The sequence below is a fragment of the Henckelia pumila genome, chromosome 3 (assembly GCF_033568475.1).
Source record: "Henckelia pumila isolate YLH828 chromosome 3, ASM3356847v2, whole genome shotgun sequence".
Classification (NCBI taxonomy): domain Eukaryota; kingdom Viridiplantae; phylum Streptophyta; class Magnoliopsida; order Lamiales; family Gesneriaceae; genus Henckelia; species Henckelia pumila.
Window position 1 is genome coordinate 193,374,514 of NC_133122.1, and position 22,657 is coordinate 193,397,170.

General features: G+C 34.7%; 3 protein-coding genes across 6 annotated transcripts; 2 read left to right on the forward strand and 1 right to left on the reverse strand.

The window, feature by feature from the left end:
* Nucleotides 1-8,946: 8,946 nt before the first annotated feature.
* On the forward strand, nucleotides 8,947-10,558 carry LOC140886209 (probable receptor-like protein kinase At1g33260). Of its 3 annotated transcripts, none has more exons than XM_073292714.1 (7): nucleotides 8,947-9,034; nucleotides 9,161-9,246; nucleotides 9,358-9,528; nucleotides 9,640-9,775; nucleotides 9,902-10,026; nucleotides 10,133-10,228; nucleotides 10,389-10,558. In XM_073292714.1, exons 2-7 carry the CDS (start codon nucleotides 9,178-9,180, stop codon nucleotides 10,428-10,430), a joined length of 639 nt encoding a protein of 212 aa, XP_073148815.1. In that variant the 5' UTR covers nucleotides 8,947-9,034; nucleotides 9,161-9,177; the 3' UTR covers nucleotides 10,431-10,558. The 3 variants fall into 3 exon arrangements, 2 of the variants coding, with proteins under 2 accessions (XP_073148815.1, XP_073148816.1); XM_073292715.1 differs by having other exon boundaries at nucleotides 9,652-9,775; XR_012151476.1 differs by lacking the exon at nucleotides 8,947-9,034 and having other exon boundaries at nucleotides 9,162-9,246; nucleotides 9,640-9,795.
* A 99-nt stretch (nucleotides 10,559-10,657) lies between these two features.
* Nucleotides 10,658-13,642, forward strand: LOC140893132 (probable serine/threonine-protein kinase PBL18). 2 transcript variants are annotated; one of them, XM_073302198.1, is made up of 4 exons: nucleotides 10,658-10,738; nucleotides 11,157-11,642; nucleotides 12,589-12,715; nucleotides 13,167-13,642. In XM_073302198.1, exons 2-4 carry the CDS (start codon nucleotides 11,574-11,576, stop codon nucleotides 13,343-13,345), a joined length of 375 nt encoding a protein of 124 aa, XP_073158299.1. In that variant the 5' UTR covers nucleotides 10,658-10,738; nucleotides 11,157-11,573; the 3' UTR covers nucleotides 13,346-13,642. The 2 variants fall into 2 exon arrangements, with proteins under 2 accessions (XP_073158299.1, XP_073158300.1); XM_073302199.1 differs by having other exon boundaries at nucleotides 10,683-11,642.
* A 675-nt stretch (nucleotides 13,643-14,317) lies between these two features.
* Nucleotides 14,318-16,757, reverse strand: LOC140892566 (probable serine/threonine-protein kinase PBL7). The gene is made up of 4 exons (XM_073301494.1): nucleotides 16,650-16,757; nucleotides 16,297-16,433; nucleotides 16,085-16,211; nucleotides 14,318-15,023 (listed from the first exon to the last, which is right to left on the reverse strand). The coding sequence occupies exons 1-4, from the start codon at nucleotides 16,744-16,746 to the stop codon at nucleotides 14,629-14,631; spliced, it is 756 nt and encodes a 251-aa protein (XP_073157595.1). The 5' UTR covers nucleotides 16,747-16,757; the 3' UTR covers nucleotides 14,318-14,628.
* Between the last annotated feature and the right edge of the window lie 5,900 nt (nucleotides 16,758-22,657).

Here is a 22,657-nt window from a genome sequence, read left to right on the forward strand (position 1 = left end):
TGGGTAAACTCCTAAACTAACATAGTAGTAATCTTCCAATAAATTTAGTCAGGTAAATCTCTCTTAACAAGCCTTGTGTAATAAACTCGTCCGATAAGATTTTGATACAAAATTTGAATTCTTGATCATTGGTCAAACACTCATACTTCAACAACTCGAAAACCTTCTTACTAACAACAATATATATATTTTTTAATATTAATTATAATGAATTATCTTTGTATTAATAAATTTAGTAATATGCATGTAGACATAATAAATAATTGGTTGATGTTATTTTTACTCCATTTTATATATATTATTACTATGTAAAAAACGTGTTGATCGATATTTACATTTGATATTAAATAGCAAGTGGATCCGTCTAAATATATATATGTCTTCCTCACACACGTCAATGTTGAAGTATTGAAATATGAATTATATTCTTAATCTAGGCTAATCAAATTAAATCAGCTAATTAAACAAAATAAACTAAAATAAGAAAATGGAATTGCTTAAGAGGGGATTGCTAAACCGAAATATCACCAATATTTTTCACTTCAACAAGCTACATATTGGTTACTACTAACAACACAACACACATATTGCGTATGTATAATATTATATAATATAGATGTGTTATTCATGTTTAATATATTTTTATTTTAAAATAATTAATTTAATTTTATGATTTTTTTGTATAAACAAATTTAAAAGTTATCTAATCAATTCATATCAAGCTCGTTGAAGTCGAAAAAAATTGGTGAGATTTGGTTTAAGCATCCATTTACTTATTTTAGTTTATTTTGTTTAATTTAGCTGATTAATTTGATTAGCCTATATATTAAGAAAATAATTCATATACAAAACACGTTTTTTACCTAGTAATAATATATATAAAATGGAGTAAAAATAACATCAACCAATAATTTATTATGTCTACATGCATGCATATTACTAAATTTATTAATACAAGACAATTCATTATATTATTAAAAAATGTTATATTATTGTTATTAAGTAGGTGTTCGAGTTGATGAAATAGATGAATGTTTGACCAATGATTAATAATTCAGTTCTTGTATCAAAATCTTATTGGGCGAGTTTATTGCACAAAACTTGTTCAGTGAGATTTAACCGACTAATTAACTTTGTTTGCAGATTACTATTATGTTAGCTCAGGAGTTTACTCAGTGTGAAATGAAAGATAACGACATTGGGTCCAATGTCTTTAAAAAAATATAATGATCTGGATTATGGATCTTGCCTTTTCTTTTCTTTTCTTTTCTTTTCTTTTTTTCTTTTTTTTTTTGTTTTGATTTTTTTTTTTAAAAAAATTAATCCACACACACGCGCGAGATTTTATTTTACTTTTATATGTTTATGAAGAGAAAGAATCAAAGTATTTAAGACCCTAGTCCCTCGAGGCACGGAAGACTAAAGATATATATCGTATGCAAAAGATATGAAAATTAATATTTGAAAATGAAAGGGGAGCCTCTTTAATTAAAGAGCAGGATTTTTTTTACTTGACAAGCACACATCTATATATGTGAGATGTGTTGATCTCCATTTTCAGTTAAACAATAATATTTATAACCTAGGAAACAAAATTTTTTTGTGTGGATCAAATTGTGTTAGATCGAAAATCCATATAAAAATCTGACTCGTGAAACGGTATCATGCATATGAAATTTTTTGTTAATTAAAAACAGGAGCTGGAGTTAATTTAAATCGATTTTTAAAATTTTTATTAAAAAAAAAAAGCCTTAGATTTAAGGCGTGGCAGTCTCTTATATATGTGGGTCAACACATTAAAAGCAAGAGTATTTTTTTTAAAGTTCCGATGTTCATCTCTATTTACTCAATTTCCAATTTCTTTTTGTGCTCAAAACTCACTAGCTAGTACACAATTATAGAACATGATTTGTGTATCCAAAAACAGCATCATGATTGACCTATTTTTAATTGAGTTATGTTATACGTTTCGCCGCGCACATGAAGTTTAAAAAATAAATTAAAGTTGAGTTTTTGCAAAACAAGCTGGTAAACAACATTATGATTTTTTATATGTAAATAAAACAGAATTAAGTCAGAATATTAATCAAATTCATAAGATAAAGCACTATATATATATATATATATATATATATATATATATTATGTAGAGATTGTTGGAAATCTTAAATCCTCCATAAAATTATAGCCAGAATCGTCATGCAAATCATCAAGATTAATCTGGAAAAACTTAAAGCAGAAGCATACCTGAAGCCATGGCCTTAAATCTGTAGTAATCTGTAGAGAACGACTGGTTGATCTTCCAGATCTACGCGTTCTTCTTGAGAGCCCTCTGTTTTCTCTCTGGTTCTATTCTAATAATGGGGATTAGAGATAGTGGAACGTGATACGCGTAATCTGGGGACCATAACCACGTTATATAGATAATTCTGTTAATTATCTCTATTATTTCTGATTCAGCCCATCACAAAATCAGAAATTATATTTTAGTCTCTACACATCAAAGGCCCATGTCGTATTAGATACATTAAAGTCCAATAACTTAAAACTTTAATTGATCACTTTATTTTGGACTCAACTTAACTGACAGCCCACAATACATAATTATTCACATATAAGCCCATTTAATTAAATTGATCTAACAATCTCCCACTTGGGCTATATGTGTATAACCATATAATTATGTTTCGTGAAAATAACCTTATGAGCTCAAAACTGCTGTCATTTCGGAATGTATCTACGCTAAATCCGGTCCATCAATCATGTCAACATAGGATCAAAGCAGCCTTCGTTACATTTTGGTAACTAGACCCATCAATGGTCACATATGCCAAAACAATTGAATGACATGGATTATGACATGGATGTGCAGCATAGAAATTTCATGCAATGTGATCATAACATGCCTATTTCCAACTGGTCCTCCCTAAACCTTATTGAGATCAAACTTTAGCCATAATCAGAGTGTGAATAAACTGAAACTTTATTTCTGCAGAAAATATCCAAATAACTTAAAATGTCTATAACAGAAAAGCATTAAATATTACAAACTCCCACTAAAACTGAATATCCTCAATCCTCAATTGACACAACACCCATACGAGCTGTATGCTCATGAAACAATTTGGGTGGTAGTCCTTTTGTAAGCGGATCCGCAACCATGGAGTTTGTACCAATATGCTCAATAGACAACTGTCCACTCTGAATTCTTTCTTTAACAACCAGGAACTTGATGTCAATATGCTTCGACTTCGTCGAGCTCCTGTTGTTATTGGAATATAAAACTGCCGACTTATTGTCACAATGTAACTTTAGTGGTCTGTCAATACCATCAACAATGCGCAGTCCCGTGACAAAATTTCGCAGCCATATTCCATGATTTGATGCCTCGTAACATGCTACAAACTCTGCTGCCATAGTGGAAGAGGCTATAAGAGACTGTTTAGCACTCTTCCAAGAAATGGCACCTCCAGCAAGGAGATAGATGTAGCCTGAAGTAGATTTCATACTATCTTGGCATCCAGCAAAATCGGAGTCAGTATACCCAATGATCTCAAGCTGATCCAACCTCCGATACATGAGCATGTAATCTTTTGTTCTCTGTAAGTACCTTAAAACTCTTTTGATTGCTTTCCAATGATCCATTCCTGGATTACTTAAATATCGACCCAACATCCCTGTCACGTATGCAATATCTGGACGTGTACAAACTTGAGCATACATTAGACTACCCACTGCAGATGCATAGGGAATCTTCTGCATTTCCTTTTCCTCAAAATCATTCTTGGGACACTGATTGAGACTGAATTTGTCTCCTTTGGCCACAGGGGTATCACCTGGTTTACAATCTTGCATCCCATATCGCTTGAGAACCTTCTCGATATAGCCTTTTTGAGATAATCCAAGCATACCTCGAGAGCGATCCCGATGTATCTGGATTCCCAGTACAAATGCTGCATCACCAAGATCTTTAATCTCAAAATTCTTAGCTAGAAATCTCTTGGTGTCATGCAACATATCTATATCGTTGCTAGCGAGTAGGATATCATCAACGTATAAAACCAGAAAAATATGTTTGCTCCCACTGAACTTATGGTATACACAATCATCAACCAAATTCATCTCAAAACCAAACGAGATGATCACTTGATGAAACTTAAAATACCACTGTCGAGATGCCTGCTTGAGTCCATAGATGGATTTTTTGAGTTTGCAAACCATATTATTTGTATCTTTGGACACAAAATTTTCTGGTTGCACCATATAAATCGTTTCATCAATGTCACCATTCAGAAACGCTGTCTTAACATCCATCTGATGTAACTCAAGGTTGAAATGTGCCACTAATGCCATTATAATCCTGAAAGAGTCTTTCGAAGAAACTGGAGAGAAAGTCTCTTTATAATCAATGCCTTCTTTCTGTGTAAAGCCTTTTGCAACAAGACGTGCCTTGTATCTTTCAACATTACCTTTCGAATCCCTCTTGGTTTTAAATATCCATTTGCAACCAATGGGCCTCGCACCTTTAGGTAATGGGACAAGATTCCAAACGTCATTGTCTTTCATAGACTTTATCTCCTCATCCATGGCATTAATCCACTTTTGAGAGTTAGAACTTTCCATGGCATGACGGAAGTTGATAGGATCATCCTCCATCATTCCAGTGTCTACCTCATGTTCTTGAAGAAATACAATGTAATCATCTGGCACCGCATTTCTTCTCTCTCTAGTGGATCTCCTTAATGGCATAGGTTCTGGAGGTGCTTGAGTTTGTTCATCCTGAATATTGTCTTGAATGGGAGGATCTCCAATATTGTCTTGTATTGTGTCTTGGGCAAGGTCAGAAATTATATCCTGATCAATTCCCAAAACACCTGTGGGAATATTCACATATTCCTCTTCAAAGACAATATCTCTAACTTTATCTCCCCCCGCAAACTCGGCATCCTCAAAGAACCGGGCATTTCCCGACTCAAAAATTGACTTAGTTGTGGGATCATAAAACTTGTACCCCCTGGATCTTTCAGAGTATCCAATAAAATAACAACTAACCGTCCTTAAGTCCAGTTTCTTTTCATTAGGCTTGTAAGGCCTTGCCTCAGCTGGACATCCCCAAACGTACAAATGCTTAAGACTAGGCTTTTTGCCTGTCCAAAGTTCATAAGGGGTTTTGGTAGTTGCTTTTGTCGGAACCCTGTTAAGGATATATGCTGCAGTCTTTAGCGCTTCTCCCTAGAGTGATTCTGGTGAGGTAGAATGACTAATCATGCTCCTCACCATGTCCTTAAGCGTTCTGTTTCGTCTTTCAGCAACACCATTCATTGTGGGCGAACCCGGCATAGTGTACTGTGGGACGATACCGCATTCCTCTAGGAATTTAGCAAAAGGTCCTGGACGTTGTTCACCTGAACCGTCATATCTACCATAGTATTCACCACCACGGTCAGATCTAACGGTTTTAATCTTTAGGCCAAGTTGATTTTCAACTTCAGCTTTATAATTTTTGAACACATCCAATGACTGTGCCTTTTCATGAATGAGATAAATGAAGCCATATCTTGAAAAATTGTCTGTGAACGTTATAAAATACTGTTGACCATTCCAAGAAGCCAAAGGGAATGGTCCGCAAATATCAGTATGTATAAGTTCTAAGACGCCTGAAGTCCGGTTGGCTTCAAATCTCCTTTTATTGGTTTGTTTTCCTTTTATACAATTAACACAAATATTAAAATCTGTGAAATCTAAAGGCTCGAGAATTTCGTCTGACACAAGTCTCTGTATTCTCCTTTCGGAGATATGTCCTAATCTCTTGTGCCATAACGCAGCTGAATTCTCACTGATTAATTTTCTTTTAGTGCTTTTACTGGTTTGCAGGGATTCGTTAAATGAAGCAATAGTATCCAAAGAATAAAGATTATCATAGCCTGATAAAGAACCGCAACCAACTAAATTTGAATCACGAAACAAACTGAATATTCCATTTCCAAAAGAACAAGAAAAACCAGATTTGTCCAATGCAGAAATAGAAACCAAATTCCTCCTAAAAGACGGTACAATAAATGTTTCAAAAATATCCAAATAAATTCCAGTCTTTAATAATAATCTAAATTTTCCAATTGCTTCAACTTCAACTTTGTTGTCATCACCAACATAGATGAATCTTTCAGCATCATTTGGTTTTCGGCAATCCAGGCAACCCTGCATAGACACACTGATGTGAGTTGTTGTACCAGAATCTATCCACCACATGTGTCTAGGCACTGAAATCAAATTAACCTCAGAACAAACCATATTAAGAAGCATACCTTTCTTAGCACGCCATGCGTGATAATTAGTGCATTGCTTCTTCACATGATTTTCACCACCACAAAAGAAACAACCAGTACTGTGAGAACCACTTGGATCCTTCTGTTGTTTCTTTTGCGGTTGTGTAACCGCAGCTTCCTTATCCTTCATTTTATTTCCTTTATCTCTGGTTTTTGAGGTAGAGGCGAAATGAGCACTTTCTGTCTTATCTTGCTTCAACCTTTCCTCTTCCTGAACACAGTGTGAGATGAGCTCATTCAGAGACCAAGTCTCTTTTTGACAATTATAGCTCACCTTAAACTGGTTAAACTGATGAGGAAGAGATAACAGAACCAAATGCACTTGCAAGTCCTCAGAGAGTTCAAGCTTAAGTGCTTTCAATTTTGAAGCAAGATGAGACATTTCCATAATGTACTCCCGAATATTGCCTTTACCCTTATACCTCATTGAAATTAGATTTGCCAAGAGTGTACCAATTTCAGACTTTTCATTCTTGACAAACCTCTTTTCAATATCTGTAAGGAAATCTTTTGCCGTAGTGATGTCGCTAGACATCGTGCCCCTGAATGTTTCCGGAATAGCTTTCTTCATAATCATAAGACACATGCGATTCGACCTCTCCCACTTTTCAAACTCCTTCTTATCATCAGAAGTACTCTTTTCAGTAAGAGCAGGAGGACGGTCAACCCTTATCGCAAGATCTAGATCCATGACTCCGAGAACTATAAGCAAATTCTGTTGCCATGATTTGAAGTTTGAGCCATTTAACAGAGGAATTGAATTGATGTTGGAACTGATATTTGCAGGAATTAAATCTGAACAGAGAACAAAAATAAAAATATTACATGCTCAACAAATATCCATATAAAATAATCAATAAATTCAAATAATGTAAACCCCATTACAGAATACCGATAACTCCATTAATATTTTATCTTTGGACAAAATATTAACTTGTAAGTGATATCCTGACATAGTAGTCAAACACTAACAATAAATATTATGTCAAATAAAAATCTTCCTTTGGGCCGATTTATTATTTACATAAAATCGAATAACTGTCACATGTTTACCACTACACATGCATATGTAAAAATATTAAATATTAAACTTCCTTTGGGCCGAATAATACTTTATAAAAAATTACATATGCAAAAAACTTTTTATATTTTAAAATAAATTAAAATTCACAAAAAAGGTCACTTTGGCGACATCATGTTTCAATTAATTCATTTTAAAATATATAAAATAAATCTTATCATTATTTGAATAAACTGAATATTTAAACCTTAAACCCAAAAATAAATTATTGGATTTATAACTAAATTTAAACTATATCCCAAAAATTTGATGGGTCAGAATATATATATATATATATATATATATATATATATATATTTTTTTTTATAAATCTGAATTATGAAATTCTCGTTTCCTTGAATTTAAAATTTTTTTTTTTTTTTTTTTTTAAATTTTCGAAAAATCGAAAATTGCACACAAAAGGAACAAACCCTAACCCATCTCCACGCCGCCGCCGCCGCCGCCCATTACCGGCAAAATTACCACCGGAAACTGGTAGATCACGAGGCGGCGACCACGACTGCCCCATCACCCGTCCCGATTGCCCATCGAACGACCGGAAAATTGGCCCCGAATTTTCGAAGCTCGCGACATGGCAGTCGAAGCTTTGGCTTCGAAATCCGACGGATGGGAGACAGAATCCGGCCAATACACTGAACTTTGTGAGGTGTCTCAGCATGGGCAAGAAAACGCCTCATCTTCCGCCGTCTGAAACGGCCTGTAGCTCGGCCGATTTGGGCAAAAAAACCGGCGGCCTGAAACCCTAATCGGGAATTCAAAAATTTTCCAGTTTTTTTTTTTTTTTTTTATTAAATAAATCCGAAAATCAAAAATAAAAAAAATAAAAAATACTGGACTGAAAATTTCGAATTTCATACACAATAATCATATTCTGTTTTCGATTAAACCAAATCGAATATAATTTTCATCTTACCACTTGTTGGAAATCTTAAATCGTCATGCAAATCATCAAGATTAATCTGAAAAAACTTAAAGCGGAAGCATACCTGAAGCCATGGCCTTAAATCTGTAGTAATCTGTAGAGAACGACTGGTTGATCTTCCAGATCTACCCGTTCTTCCTGAGAGCCCTCTGTTTTCTCTCTGGTTCTATTCTAATAATGGGGATTAGAGATAGTGGAACGTGATACGCGTAATCTGGGGACCATAACCACGTTATATAGATAATTCTGTTAATTATCTCTATTATTTCTGATTCAGCCCATCACAAAATCAAAAATTATATTTTAGTCTCTACACATCAAAGGCCCATGTCGTATTAGATACATTAAAGTCCAATAACTTAAAACTTTAATTGATCACTTTATTTTGGACTCAACTTTGCTTGCCAAATGCCAACTCATGTTCCATCACCTTAATTGCAGTAGTACCCGTACTATATATATTTAAGTAAATAGTGGTAGGGGGAAGTGAATTGAAAAGAACAATATTTAGAGTCATTAATCATCATGCATGCATGCAGCATTATATTTCTAGAGCCGATCGAGGAGAGTTTGAAGGGTGTGTTGTTGGCTAGCTGGCTAGGCTTGCTGCATGACCTTTTTTGTCTAGCTTAACCCAAGCTTGCTGTAATCGTGCTTGAAGAAGTTCGGAAGGCGGTCTAGGTCAAAGATATTGAAGAAAAATAGGTGAGTAAAGGTTCATGATTTTCGGGCTTGACGTCAATTTGATTTCCTTGATCGATGAACATGTGCTAGCTGTATGAATTTTTGTTTTTATGTTTTGAATATATATATATATATATATTGTGCTAGACGGAAACAAATTTTTTATGTCAACCATGGAGAAAAAATCAAAGAAGACTGTTGGTTCAAGTTCGGAAGCTTTCAAGACACAGCAGGTCGATCGTGCTCTCATGCATGCATTTCAACTACGTACTATATATTCTTCCCCTTTACGGCCGAGTATTATTTAACTGATTTTTTTTTAAATTTTTCATTTTTCCAATTAGAGGAAAGACGACAGTACTCGAGTTTTCACGTATGCGCAACTCAGTGAAATGACGAATCAATTTGATAATTTGGTGGGTGAGGGACAATACGCAAAAGTTTACAAAGGAAGACTAAACAACAAAGATATTGCAGTGAAAATCTACTTGAAACAAAAGAAAATGTATTGGGAGGTACGTACGTATATATATATGAATCTATTTTCAGCATGTTAAACTATATATTTGATCGCGAGAATGTTTATAACTAAAATTGATATTTTTTTTATCCTTTCAACGGCAAAGAATGAAATAAAGGCTCTTATGGCATTTGATCATCCAAATATTGTAACATTGCTCGGAACAAACGACAACAATGACGACGAAAGGTTGTGTTTAGTCTTGAACTATCTTCCAAAAAACCTTGAAGTAGTTCTTGAAGGTGACCAAATATATCTTATTGTACGTACGTATATTTTAGTATGCAACTTTAATGCAATAAATTATGTACGTTTTGTAAATGTTAACTAGATAGCTAGCTAATTATTGATGTTAACATAATTGCCAGAAGGGAATCTCGGATGGCCTCAGGTGCACAAAATACTCTCACAGCTCGCTGCAGCAATTGGAAAAATTTCGGGGAAAATTTTTGTGGTCGGCGATATAAAACCCAAAAATGTACTGCTAGATGAGGTATGGACTATATCTTTAACGTAATCAACACCCAAATTATGCTAAAATCTTTAAACTAAGTTTAATTGACATCGATTATGATCATGACGGAGTTATGAAATTGTAGGAATATAATGTTTGTTTATGCGATTTCGGATCAGCAAAAATTGGAGGAAAAGATTTGCCGACGGTAAATACGCGGCAAAAGAAGTACTACTTAATGGTAATGATATATATCTTCAAATAATATATATATATACATTACGTAGATTCTGGTGTCACGTACACATATATAATGCTAGATATAAGTACTCTAAAGTTTAGATGAATTTTTTTAACGTATCTATTAATTCCTTGTGTGTACATAAAATCTTCAATGTTAGGAAAGGGAACACCAGCTGCCGATGTCTACAGTTTCGGTGTGATTCTTTTGCAGATGATTATGAAAGAAAATAAATTTGGATCTGCGAAAAAAGCATCACCACAACACAAAAGATCGGGCAAGAAAAAGCAGGAAAATGAAGATAATCGTCACATCACGATCAAGGCAAGATCATATGGGCGTCATGAACATGTTGTTGATAATTCCATTATTAATTCCATTATTAATAAACCCGTGAACTAGAGAGGTTTTTTCATAAGCTACCCTATTTGTGAACCTTTTCTTTTGCGGGAAATTTTTCACCCTTTCTCCATGGCAAGTCGGTTAGGGCACTTTAATTTGGTGGTAAAGGTACGAATCCTCAGTGTTTTCTACTTATGGACCTCATAATTTTTCCTCTTCATTTAAAATTTTAATTATCTGATTAAAAAAATCTGTACTTTATGGGATTATGTAAGCGTTTTGTGATGATACTTGTGGGATTTAGACTGTGTCTTTTAATTCTGTCTTGTGTAGTTGACATTCAATTAAACTAGTTTTAATGTCATATATTCTTTGATTTTTCTTTCACTCTAGCTCAAAAATTGATCGTTTGGTAAATCCTTACTTATAAGTACCTCTTGCTGATGCGTTAATGATAGATCATTGACTATATATACTAGTTGTTGAATATAATCTATATTTGGTGTCATGAAAGCATTGTTTAATTAGGTTGCATGCCCATATACTTGCCAAGAATTGTTTTGTTTTTTGGTTTCTTGTGAACTAGCTTATGAGAATTAAGGAACTTCTTGGAGTTGAAGATTGGCAAAATGAAGTACAACTCATTCTCAAAAGTCTACTACGAGAGTTTAATTTGTTATACCGATAACTTTAGTAAGGGAAACTACCTTGGCCATTTCCAATTTGGCAAATTTTACCGCGAGATCGTGGGGGTGCAACATGTTGTGAAGATATGGGAAGTTCCGACTATATACAACTATCAGCCTGGAGATAACGAACTTAGATTGATGGTATTTTATCTTCTGGGATGTGCATGTTTCAGATACTTCTGTTGTCCAGCGGTTTTAACTTTTACTTTTATGCGTTACCAATCTTTTGCTTGTCCTGGATGAGCTGCATTTACTTTGCTCCGAGAGGCTTATCAGTCATCCTGGCATGGTAACATTACGTGAGTTCTGCTTTGATGGTGAACATCTTGGTGTCGTTTATGAGTTCAACAGTTTTGATTCTCTCTATATCCTCATTCCTGAAGGTAACTAACTTCTCTCTTCTGAAATTTTCAGATTTTCTAGTACCAAAAATAAGTTTCCTTTGTTACATTCTACTTGAGGGTAGCTGTCTACCATGGTGGAGATCCATGTAAATTTTTTTTTATCTTGATCCACTGAGAAATAATCATCCAAATCACAAGAATTGCAAGTTCTAATTGAAATAAATTATTTAAACTAAATAAATAAAACTAGAAATTAGTTCTGCTGATGAGTCAGTGACAAGCATCCAGAATATCTATAAACACTTGATCTGTGGAGTCTGAGCACTAGTAGGACCTGTGAAGCAGCATGGAAACAATACCGAGGCGGTTGTCCAAAACATGGAAGAGATAATACTTTTCACAGTATGGTACCATTTATGAGCAGAGAGAAATATTTTGCGTCAATGGTTCCAGTTTGCTCCATTATGATATGTGCCTATGTATTTGCCCACACTAAGTGTTTGTACCAAAAGACAAAAAATTAGAGGGAAAAATGCATCCATTTTACTTGTTCACAAACTGACCACTTACCACTTGTCCTAGTACTTTACGGATTTTGTATTTTGTTTATGGTTTGGTAAAACTGTTTTGTATCTGGTGTGAGATGTCATTGAATTTTTCATGTTGCTGGCCTGGTGGATATGCTATGATTAAAATGTGTATTTTATCAACTTGTTCACTTGTGCAATAGATGTCATATCAATTATTTAACTAAGTGGTATATTATATGTAGATGGTTTTACTTGGCTTCAGAGAATCAAAGTTGTCCTCCGATTTGCTAGTCTTCTTAAATTTTTACATACCGGAAGTCCACCATACAAACCTTACATTGTTCGTAATCTGGATGCTGCTCATATACTTCTTGAGGAGTTTTTTCCCTGATTCACCAATTCATATATATGGTGTAAATTTATTGTTAAATGACATCAGTTCACTTGTCACGCAGGACTATAATCCAAAGTTATGTGATTTTGGTATGATCACTGGTGGAATATTTCCAGACAGAACAAAGATTACAAGTGAGGTGGTTATTGGGTGCTATGGTTATATCGATCCACATGCAGCTTACCAATGTATGTCGTCCATCGTATGCTTTGCTCCAGTGAATTAAGAATGAAAATTGTGGTTTGCTTTGGGCTTTTAAATTGTCATGGCACTCGTTCTGTAGAATATATTTTTTCCTTGAGTAACTCGTTCATTGATGTCTCTACCCATTTGTCAAATTCCTTTTTTTTATCAAAAGAAATTAAACTCATGCACCAAGTGTGACATGAACTGGTGAAAGCAATTCCTCTTCCTGGAAAATCTCTACACTTAGTCCTTGGCTATTGGTTTGTCGGCCACAAGAAGGTGTATAAAATTCATAGCTGATTTCCATAATCTGAGAGGATTGTTTGTTTGCAAATAAAATAACACAAATCTTATCCTCAGTGCTACATTTAGCTCCTAACAGCAGTCGATACAATAATATGCTGTTTTCCACTGTTCATTTGCAATGAGATGTATTATCTGGTTTTCTGGCAGGTACATGGTCACTTGGACAAGATGTTTTTACATTTGGGACTATACTTCTGAGTTTGATATCTAAAAGAGTTTACACTGAAGAAGATAGGCTGTGTGATGACACGCCTAATGTTAACGACTGGGCCTGGGATGAATATGATCATAACTTGATTAAGTGCTCACTTTCCACAAAAGTTTAGCAGCCGATAGTAATTTTGATCCTGTCGATGGGTTTACAATTACTCGCCTGGGTATTCTATGCCTTCAAGAACCTGCTTATTATCGCCCAACCTTGAAGCAAGTTGTGAAGAGACTGCTGTCACTCAAAGTAGTTAAGCGGCACGCAGACTTTCTAGGAGTAAAGAAGATGCACTCCCCATGAGAAAATGGCTACCGAAGTAAGCACTAAGTTTAGCTTGGGTTTGTGTTGATTTTTTACTGTAGCATTGGTGGATGCTGGTGTACCAGGGGAAACATTGTGGATTAATATTTATGAAGTCAGTTTAGTCTTCATTTATAGATTTATAGATTTATAATTATCTTAAATACTATCTTAATCTATAATGGTTAGTATCAACATCGGGTGGTGTTTGTTATTTGCTGGATATTGATAAAAATGCGCTCGATATTTCTTCTTGATAAAAATATATTTATTTGTTAAAATATATCACTGCTTTCTTATTTGGGAAAAACAAAATCTTGTCAGCCTTTTCAATACATATATCTTGTCAACATTTTGTTTTTGTTTTTTCTATTTTTTTTTCGAAAATTTGATCGTGGGCGGATCTACTGTGGGGCGAAAGAGGGTAATGTGTTTTGTCTACTGGTTTGGGCCTTACCCAGTATTTTATTTTATTATTTTATGTATTATTAATGATAGAACCGATCAAACCGAACCGTATAAACCGGTCCGTTATAATATAAAAACCGAACCGAACCGCAGTAAAACGGTTTGACTTCGGATTGTATTTTTCACAAACCGAAAACCGGAAAATCGAACCGAAATTTGACAAATTCAAACCGAACCGACCGATGAACACCCCTACGCGATATAACGTAAAATAACATAAAAGACAAAATCAGGAATTCAGGATGGAGAGGTAGAAAAAGAAATTAAATTAATAAATGTGAAAAAGCGCAAAAACAATATCTATATTCCTTTTTAAAGATTTTCTTGCCAAATAGTAACGCCGTATACCAAGTGTTTTTCTCTTCATTGGGAAAACAGAAAAATGCATGAATTCAATTTTAAATACATAAACAACCTATCTAACTTCTATAAAACAAAATAATAGCACAATAACATGAAAAAAGATAGTGACAAACATAACAGTAGGACGAACTATAATAACGTTATCCTTGGGCTTCCTAATGCAGATACTGTCAGGATGATTGCGACCACGAGAGAAACTACTTAGATTCTTGTATGTATCAAGATATTGTTTCTGCTATAAATAACCAATGGAAACCAAATGCAAGGAACTCAAGAACCAGTTTTCAAATGGTGGAGCGGTTTTTTCGCTCCTAGAAAAGGAGCATGCTTCTTGACAACCGGAAGTGTGAGCAGAGACATCAAAACTTGCTTCATGGCTGGGCATTTCGAAACGCATACATGCATACATTTCATTGCCATGGCAGTGATCTCCACCCCGTCATCGGAATCAAAATCAGGATCATTTGTCAAACTTTCATGGACAAGTGAACGCCTGAATGCTTTCATGTCACTATCTGATTGACTGGCTTCATGCTCTCTCCGTGCCCATTCATGAACAAAAGGTAAATGGGCTTGCTGGTCTTCCTCCGTGTGAATTCTCTTGGTTATCAAACCTAGCAGTATAACCCCATAGGAAAAGACGTCTTGTTTATCTGACCAATCACCTATGAGAAAATGCAAAAAAATTAAAAAAAATCTCGGTAGAAAAATTCACACCCTCTAACATGGTTAAACAATGATCCTGTGGCATTATAAATCAGAAGAACGTGGAGAGTGCAGCTAGGTAAGCCAATCTGGAAGCTGAACACTTTTTTTTTTTTTTTGAGTTGGGGGGAAGAGTGTCACAATTGAGTTTCGAATGCAGAAACTCGTCCTAAATTTGGAACCTTGATGCCGGATGTGCTACACATAATCGAGCAGGAGGCTTTAACACTTGCGAAGTTAAAGTTTTTTTAAGCACCTTAAAAATGTATTACTGAATAGCTGATCCCTCAACCATATTACACTAGTTGACTCCAGCAACGCAACTCACTGCTTGAACAATGAAACAATCACAACAGTACTGACATTCCTATTTCTTTGGAGAGCACAATTTTTTCTTGCAATGTCAATTTAGAGTTATTTTTATCGAAAGCAATAGTTCTATTTTAAATGCAATCTGCCTCAATTAACACCAAATTAGGTCATCTATCCATATTGATGGATCCTTGAACCAAAAAGCTGTGACTATCAAGTAAATATTCCCTGGACAAAAAATGGAGGTTCCAGACAGATGCTAACTTTCTTCGTTTAAAGAATAACATTCTCACTCTCAATTCCCAGTTCGTTAATCTCTGTGTATCAGGAAACATAGTTTTGTGTAAACAAAACACTATTACAGCTCCATCACCTCCACCAACAGCAGAGTCATTTAAATAAGTCAAATTATATGTCCATTCTGAAGTCAAACCTCGACTTTTAAAAGAATACTTATGTTTCCATCTTACACGCTACTAAGTACTATCCCTATACCCCATAAAATTTTTGAAGGCAGAATGAATTATTGCACAAGGAAAAATTGTTGAGACATTTCACACTCAGAGTATTCAAGCAAGATTATAGATAATCAACATTTTCAAACTCAATTCTCTACAGACATAATTAGTAAATTGTTGAAGATCAGAGCTGCAAACTAGAAAAACTCTCAAGGCATTAGTAGAGAAGGTACCATATGAAACCGAAATACCTTTCTCGTCAGCAGAGGGGTCAATGTAACCATAACATCCGTGGACTTGATCATTTTTACCAACCGTCCTATCAGAAAAAATTCCACCAGTGATCATGCCAAAATCACATAAACGAGGATAACCATTCTACAAAACAAGTGAAATACTTTATTGATTGATATTCCGCACTAGCATAAATATTTTGAAGAGTAGATAGCAATCCAAAATGCACCTCATCAAGCAATATATGAGCAGCATCGAGATTGTGAATTATGATAGGTGAATACTGTGAATATCTAGTATGCAAAAATTTTAGGAGGCTAGCAATTCCAAGGGCAACCTTGATCCTTTGCAGCCAGGTAAAAGAATCTACAGATTAAAAAAGGGTTAGGTAAATTACGGAGATGATATTCATTCAAATCAACAAGCACTCAACTGCAGGACAAATATTCATTCTAAAACTGTAGAGCTTGATTCATAGGATGCCCAAAAATGATATGTTCTTTAGTAAAGATAGCACGAGATGCAGCTCTTAGATGGTGGGCTGCTTCTAACTCATAAATATAGAATATTTTTTTTTTATACCTTTTGGAATGAGGTTATGCACAGAGTCAGAAGCCTGGAGCTCATACATTGCACCAACATGTTCACCGTCAGCGCATAATCCATACATTCTTACCATGCCCGGATGACGAATCAGCTCGTTAAAAGCTCGTTCGAGCTCTTTTAATGAGGCTCGTTAAGGCAAACGAACCAAGCTCGAGCTTTATAATATTTGGCTCATTAGCTCGTGAACAGACTCGTTCACAAGCTCGTAAGTCATCTCTTAGACGAAAAAATAATAGTATTGATATTTAATTTATAAATTTACACTTTACTTATGAAAAATATTGAAAAATCTATAAAAATTAATTTATTAGAATAAAATTACAAAACTTAATCATAATATTATTTTTTTTTCAAATATATAATTTAGTTTTTAATTAATTTAATGAATATTTAAATTTATAGTTTAAATATATTAAGTTCATTTAGGATCGATAAAAGCTCGAATAAGCTCGTGAGCCATGAATATATTCGTTAAATAAGTTCGGGCTCGGCTCGGTTATAAATGAACCGAGCTTGAACATTCAAAAGCTCGGCTCGGCTCGGCTCGGCTCGGCTCGTTTACATCCCTAGGGTCGAGGGACAACCCAATGTTAAGTAAGACTGGTTGCGATTTTTCTAACACATTTATTTGTATTTTCAACTGGTATATTTGCCAAGAAAACTAGGCAGTGATGAAATTTTCTGTTGCAAATTGACAATTGAGTCGAGATATAAAAAGACTGTCGAGAATATTTATCACTACCTAAACAACGAGGAGAGAGCAACATTTTTTGAGTAGTCTCCTTTTGGTAATCTCGTTAGGTATCAATGAGATTTTAATATTTGTTGTCAAATTATCTGGTATTTAATGAGTTGTCAGATAATTAATAATGGTAGTGATGAGTTTTGGATGGTCGTGCACAAGAGGTCAGTTAGATTTTTTATGTTAGAGTATTGTTTAATAACCGGTCTCGACTGCGCTACAGAACCGACTGATCTACCAGATGGAGTCTTTGTCTCCAGACACTTTTTTGTGAGTCTCAGATTTCTCTGATTGATTTGGAGGCAAAGATTACTGTCCAAGGACATAATGAGATTGAAGGGATAGATGCGGAGAAGTTAAAGATGACTAGTCTTTACTTCTATTGTGCCGTGTTCGGTGAGGGGACTAAGAAAAAGAGAGTGAAGATCGAGTCTAGATGTCTAAGGCTTATAGATGATTTGGATATGTTTAACAGTTATCCCTGTGGTAGAGTAGTATATCGTGATGCAGTCACAACTTTGAAGAAGGACATTTTATGGAGATATACTGAACTCACCGAGGCACATGGTTGTAAATAAGTTGATGGCACCTTTCTTCTCAGTGGTTTTGTGCTGACTCTACAGGTATATCATTTTTTGAATGTTAAAGTGAATTTGTTATCTTTATTTCTAATAATAATATTGTTTGAAATTTATGTTACAGATCCTCGCTTATGAATATTATCCGAGTGTGACACAAAATTTTGCAAAGAAAATGGATGTGGTGGAAGGTTTGATGTTGTCCAGGATGTTTCAGTAGGCGACTAACATGTGGCCCTCAAATTGTGCCCCGTCTGCTATTTATGTTAGTGCAGCCTTTGGTGTCTGTGCTATAGTGGTAAGTAATATGAATTTATTTGATATAATAAATATGGACATAAATTTTAAATTTATCTGGTATGATATTAAATAAATATATGATTGTCCTACTCCTGAGGAGCTCGTTTCACCGTATTATACGATCAGTGTTTTTGTTGATTTTGCACCTGATGCGATGTAGACTCAGGTACTCGAGCTGTGCAGTCAGGGTCAAACTGCCATATGTAGCCAGCACCCTTTGGAGGCTCCCAAGTGTAGCGACCCTACCCGGATCCACTACCTAATCAGTGTAAGTAGCGCATGCAGTAAATAATTAAAGCATAAATAACGGATAATTTAAATACAACAAATCTGATCGGCAGAATACAACCGACGACAGTAAAAGTGTATAATATTATTATACAATCATATCGAAAGTTTTTAGGATAATAATCCCTATCACTAAACTCTCACAACAACAAACACCAACCTTACCCCTGGTGCAAACCTCATGTACCGTCCAGCCTCAAACATGCCCCACCACAAGGTATTACAATAACACCAAACACAAAGGCGTGATCGACGATGCTCAATACGAAAGCAATGATATATAAACAAATATGAGCATGCAAATGACTTTGAAATCCTCAGTATCCATATCTAATGTAAACAAATCAAGATCTACTTATACTAGCGTCTAGGATATGAGTTGTAGCCTCGAGGAATCAAACCACTGGACCCAACCACTCACTCCTAAGCGACGTGGACCAAAATGTCACCTAGATCACTAGAGCCCGCTCGACCCGTTAGTCACTGTGACTCTCAGTGTCAAAATATCCTAACAAGGGCTGAGCTCCCTTCAATATTGGCTCATCTCGAATGAGATACAAGCTCAATATGATACGTACATGAATCATAATATCTCAAATCAATAACATGCATCATGTTATATACACATAAGCGTGCAAACTCGTTGGCTAACTCAGTCAGTACTTAAGTATCTTAATAATTGTCCTAGATGTCCAAGTATCTACAGTCCATTCACTACAAATCATGATAACCACGCATTACTCATAATGATCTAATAGCCTTAACTAAGCTATTAAATATTCCCAAAATATTTATAAGATCTCAAAAATACATCCGTTAGTCGTCAGCCCGCTGATGTTGATTGCTACAGAACTTGGGCACAACTCCGCTACAACTTCCAAAACACCGTGCCAAGGCTCGCTCCTTGACTAGAAAACTAGAAATGCCCCAAAAGACACTAGAAAACGAGAGGAAAAACATTCAAATTGGTGTGAAAATTTGATTCTCGGACCCTCTATTTATAGTAGGACATTGGATCGTTCGACTCGAGTTCGGACAATCCAATCTTGCATGAGAGCCATGTCTCCTGCATGCAAATTTTGGATGGCCCGATCCGCACTTCAGATCGTCAAATCTCTTTCGAGTGATAAACTTTTCCAATCCTTTGACACTTGTCTTGGTGACACATCGGACGGTCCAATCATACTCTTCGGATTAAGTGAACTTGTTTGGTGATTTCATCCATGATGTCATCCTCCTGACTTGATTGGACACCTATCCAACTTGAGTTCGGACCGTAAGATCTCACCCTCTAGCTTACGAACTCAAGTCCTCCTTCCGAACTCCACTAGTTCGGATAGAGCGGTCCTAGGGTTCGGATCATCCGATCCACTCGATCATTTGGACCTCTTTCGGACTATTTTGAATGTTCTAAATCCAATTTTCAACTTCATTAATCATGTTTTGACTATTTTAAACATGTTTAAATCACTTAATATTGTAAAAAAGAACTGAGATACTATAGAAAAAAATTGAAGTAGTGACATGAGAACGAAAAAAAAAAAAGCAAAGCCTGATCGAACAAATAATACCACAAAAAATAAACTTATATAATAAATCGCAAGTGCACGAGTTAAGTAATAATATAGAGTATAAAATACGAGTATCGATCCATTGTGGATTGATTTATGACAAAATTACCTCAAATATTATTCTTTAATTAATTAAGATGATATGAAAAATAAATTAATAAACGAGAATAAAAGGATGAAACAAAATCAAATTAAATAAATTCCATTTACAAAATAAATAAACGATTGTTAGAATCTCGGTTTACCTACCCCTTAATGTTATATGATGATTGAATTTTAATATAATTAACAAATTTCAGTGACCAAATGTTATTGTGTTATTTAACAATTGCAATTGCAATTGCATTAGTGAATCATGGAATCCTCTAGTTTTTTTATATAAACCGGAAATTGCATAAAAAAGGGGGTTCAAATTGCTTGTTATTAACCATAATAATTTTGAATACTCCGTGTTTTTGTCTAAAATTTAAGTTTTTGAGTTCTATGGTATCTACTCATGGATTCAAGATTTTTGGCAGGAAGAAGACTGAAAACGGAGCTAAGAAACGACCAATTTGAAGATATGGGACAAAAGTTATCCCGCCTAGGCGGGTAGTTTTAATCGCCTAGGTGGGATTTCAATGGTAAAACAAGATGAATACAAAACTTTTTCCGCCTAGGCGGTAGGATTTTACCGCCTAGGCGCTATATGCTGTTCAAAAAAAATGAATGTCTTTCTCGGATTTTAAAAGAGGAAGGATAAAAGGTGAGGACTCTTGGCATATAAAATGGGGGAGATTAGGGTTGGAAAAGTTTTTTTTTTTTTTGGACGGCTGCAACGGTGGAAGAGCGAGAGAAGCAAGGAGCAAAGTGAAGAATCTGCCAACAACGTTTATTCTTGTTCTAAACCTTTTCTAGATTAGTTCTGAGTATTATTTCTGAATTTAAATGTTTTTCATGGATTTTATGTGTAGTTAAACTCTTCTTGTTGAGATTTAGGGGATCCGACCCCAACTTTTAACTCTAGAACATTAATTTTTTTTATTTTTGACGAGTGTTTAATTATGTTATTGGTTTGATTGACATTGTTGAAGCCTAGCTAATTTCTACAATATTTTTTATCGTGATTTATTTCGACAAAAAAATTCATGATATGAAAAGATAACATAATTAATTGATTTACAATTTTGATAGACATATGAAATTGGATACATGTTGATAGTGATATTCCAATAGGTCGAAAGCTAAGTGGTTCCAAGAATCGTTCATGCAATTTTATACATGACAAATAATTGAAAACATTTAATTATTTCATGGTACTGAATTAGTTTATCATAATTCGAAAAAGTATGTTAATAAATTAGGGAATCTCGTCAAAAACATGAGTTGATTGTTTGAATTGATTTTCAGAGTCAAACAGGGGGAGATGAACTGAAATCTCAACATTTTTATCAACATTTGAATTTAATTCATAGAATAAATATTTTTTTGATTTTAATTGCTCTTGCATTTAATTGTCCTTTGATAGTACTGATTTAGTGAAAGAAAATTTCAATATTCGTTTAACGTTGCTAGGGAAGAATAATTAAGTAGAAAGATGTTTAACTTTGAGTACGATACTCTTACTTATTCACTATATTAAAATTTGATTTGTACACTTGAGACAATTTCGAGCTTGACAATTTATTTATCTATTTGATTGATTTCATTGTGCAAGAAAAGTTCGATCACTTTCGACCTATTAGACTATGACTATTAACATGTATTCAACTGCATATATCTATGTAATTTGTAGATCCATAGATTATATTACTCTATCACGTTATAAAATCTCCTTTCGGTATCAATTATAACATATGAACTCACTTTGAAGTTGATCAATCTCCAAAGATTCAATAAACTCAATAATATAATCAAGAATGCATAAAAACCAAATTCAATATTTAAAAAAAAATCAAAACATAGTTTTGGAGGAAGCAACTCATAAATCCCAACAAACAAAAGTAATTTAAGAAAAAAGAAGAGAAACGCTTCTCTCCAGTTGTTGTTCTTTCTTGAATTCTTCACGCTCTTCTCCCTCTTCACGTTCCAACTCTCTTGGCTTGATGGTCTCTCCCTTCTTGTCGGTTCTCTTCTCTCAACCATTCTTTTGTATGTTTTTAATATTTAATTTGAGTCCAAAATCCCATCAATCCTTGTTGTTTTGGCCCGTGAATTATGTGCAGAATTTTCCATATCTCGATCGCGCTCGAGAGAAAAAGGTGACCACTCAAGCACGATCTCACACTGCCCAAGAGTAAATTTTCTTTTTGAGTGAGCTTGACATGACTCATTTTTATGTGTTTTATTGCATTGTTTTGCATTTTTTTTGCATGATTTTGCATTGTTAAGGCCATTCATGTTTATTTATTGCATATTTGTTTCATTCAGATCACTCTAAATGATTTTTGGTTGGTTGTAGGCAAAATATGGCGAAAAGGAAGAGTTTGAGCACGGAGAAGTGTCGCAAGTAGAAATCGCAAATTA

Coding starts and splice junctions, on each gene's coding strand:
- LOC140886209 (XM_073292714.1), top strand. CDS start 9,178: ATGTCAACCATGGAGAAAAAATCAAAGAAGACTGTTGGTTCAAGTTCG. Junction 9,529..9,639: donor AAAAGAAAATGTATTGGGAG/GTACGTACGTAT, acceptor TCAACGGCAAAG/AATGAAATAAAGGCTCTTAT. Junction 10,229..10,388: donor AAAAGAAGTACTACTTAATG/GTAATGATATAT, acceptor CTTCAATGTTAG/GAAAGGGAACACCAGCTGCC.
- LOC140892566 (XM_073301494.1), bottom strand. CDS start 16,746: ATGGTAAGAATGTATGGATTATGCGCTGACGGTGAACATGTTGGTGCA. Junction 16,212..16,296: donor CTCATATATTGCTTGATGAG/GTGCATTTTGGA, acceptor CTTGTTTTGTAG/AATGGTTATCCTCGTTTATG. Junction 15,024..16,084: donor CCCCTCTGCTGACGAGAAAG/GTATTTCGGTTT, acceptor ATTTTCTCATAG/GTGATTGGTCAGATAAACAA.
- LOC140893132 (XM_073302198.1), top strand. CDS start 11,574: ATGGTGAACATCTTGGTGTCGTTTATGAGTTCAACAGTTTTGATTCTC. Junction 11,643..12,588: donor CTATATCCTCATTCCTGAAG/GTAACTAACTTC, acceptor CTTGTCACGCAG/GACTATAATCCAAAGTTATG. Junction 12,716..13,166: donor TCCACATGCAGCTTACCAAT/GTATGTCGTCCA, acceptor GTTTTCTGGCAG/GTACATGGTCACTTGGACAA.